Source organism: Penaeus monodon, chromosome 19 (genome assembly GCF_015228065.2).
Source record: "Penaeus monodon isolate SGIC_2016 chromosome 19, NSTDA_Pmon_1, whole genome shotgun sequence".
NCBI classification, from domain to species: Eukaryota; Metazoa; Arthropoda; class Malacostraca; order Decapoda; family Penaeidae; genus Penaeus; species Penaeus monodon.
The window spans coordinates 18,763,816-18,764,534 of NC_051404.1; the positions used below are offsets into that span (position 1 = coordinate 18,763,816).

At 40.8% G+C, this 719-nt stretch overlaps 1 protein-coding gene across 1 annotated transcript in view; it reads left to right on the top strand.

The window, feature by feature from the left end:
• The window catches only part of LOC119585109 (beta-secretase 1-like), a 12,940-nt gene extending 12,227 nt beyond the window's left edge, over positions 1 to 713 (top strand). Inside the window, exon 10 of the mRNA XM_037933737.1 lies at positions 321 to 713. Coding sequence (XP_037789665.1) covers positions 321 to 514 — 194 coding nt within the window. The 3' untranslated portion in view covers positions 515 to 713. The remainder of the gene's footprint in view (positions 1 to 320) is intronic.
• The last annotated feature ends 6 nt before the right edge of the window (positions 714 to 719 follow it).

Sequence of the window (719 nt, forward strand, 5' to 3'; positions counted from 1 at the left end):
ACTGCAAATATACATTTTCAAAGAATGTAACACAAATGATAATTGCTTGCTGATTTGTATATTTCACTTTGAAAATCCCACAGCAAGAACATGTATTACGTGATAGAGAGTAGGCTTTCTGTAGAGTTGCTGATATGTATTGTCAAATTTCTATTGAGTATAATGTATCATTATTCAGGAGTCATGTTGATAATAGATCATGTCACTTTGTATCTCTTCAGATCTAATGAAAAGTGAAAATTCACTGTTGATTCATAAAAAAGACTGTGAAATTATATAATGATTCTAAATTATTCTTCTAAATGATTCTGAATCCTCAGACTGGCATTCATGCGTTTACATCCCAAGTACGGTGGATGGGCTGACACTCGCCTCCTACATCATGCTGGGACTGTTGGCACTCCTCTCAGTGCCACTGGTGCTCGCTGCTCTACGCTGGGCCTGGAGGTCATTTGTAGTGCCAAGGCTCAACCCAGAAGTGCCATTCCTGACCCTGGACGAGACCAACACCTGAGACACCTGGGCATTAGGGGTTTGGCATTGTATTTCTTGATGTTTTGGTGTTCAGTCACAGGTGTTCAGAGCTGGAAGCCAGGTGTCTGCGTGTGCATGTTTGGAAAGTCGTGAGTTTTCCACCGTAGTAAATTTTGAAAGGGGTAGGCGAAGAAAGTGGTTTTCTGTCATTTGTTTTTGAGGGGATTTTGTTGTCTTGCTATACA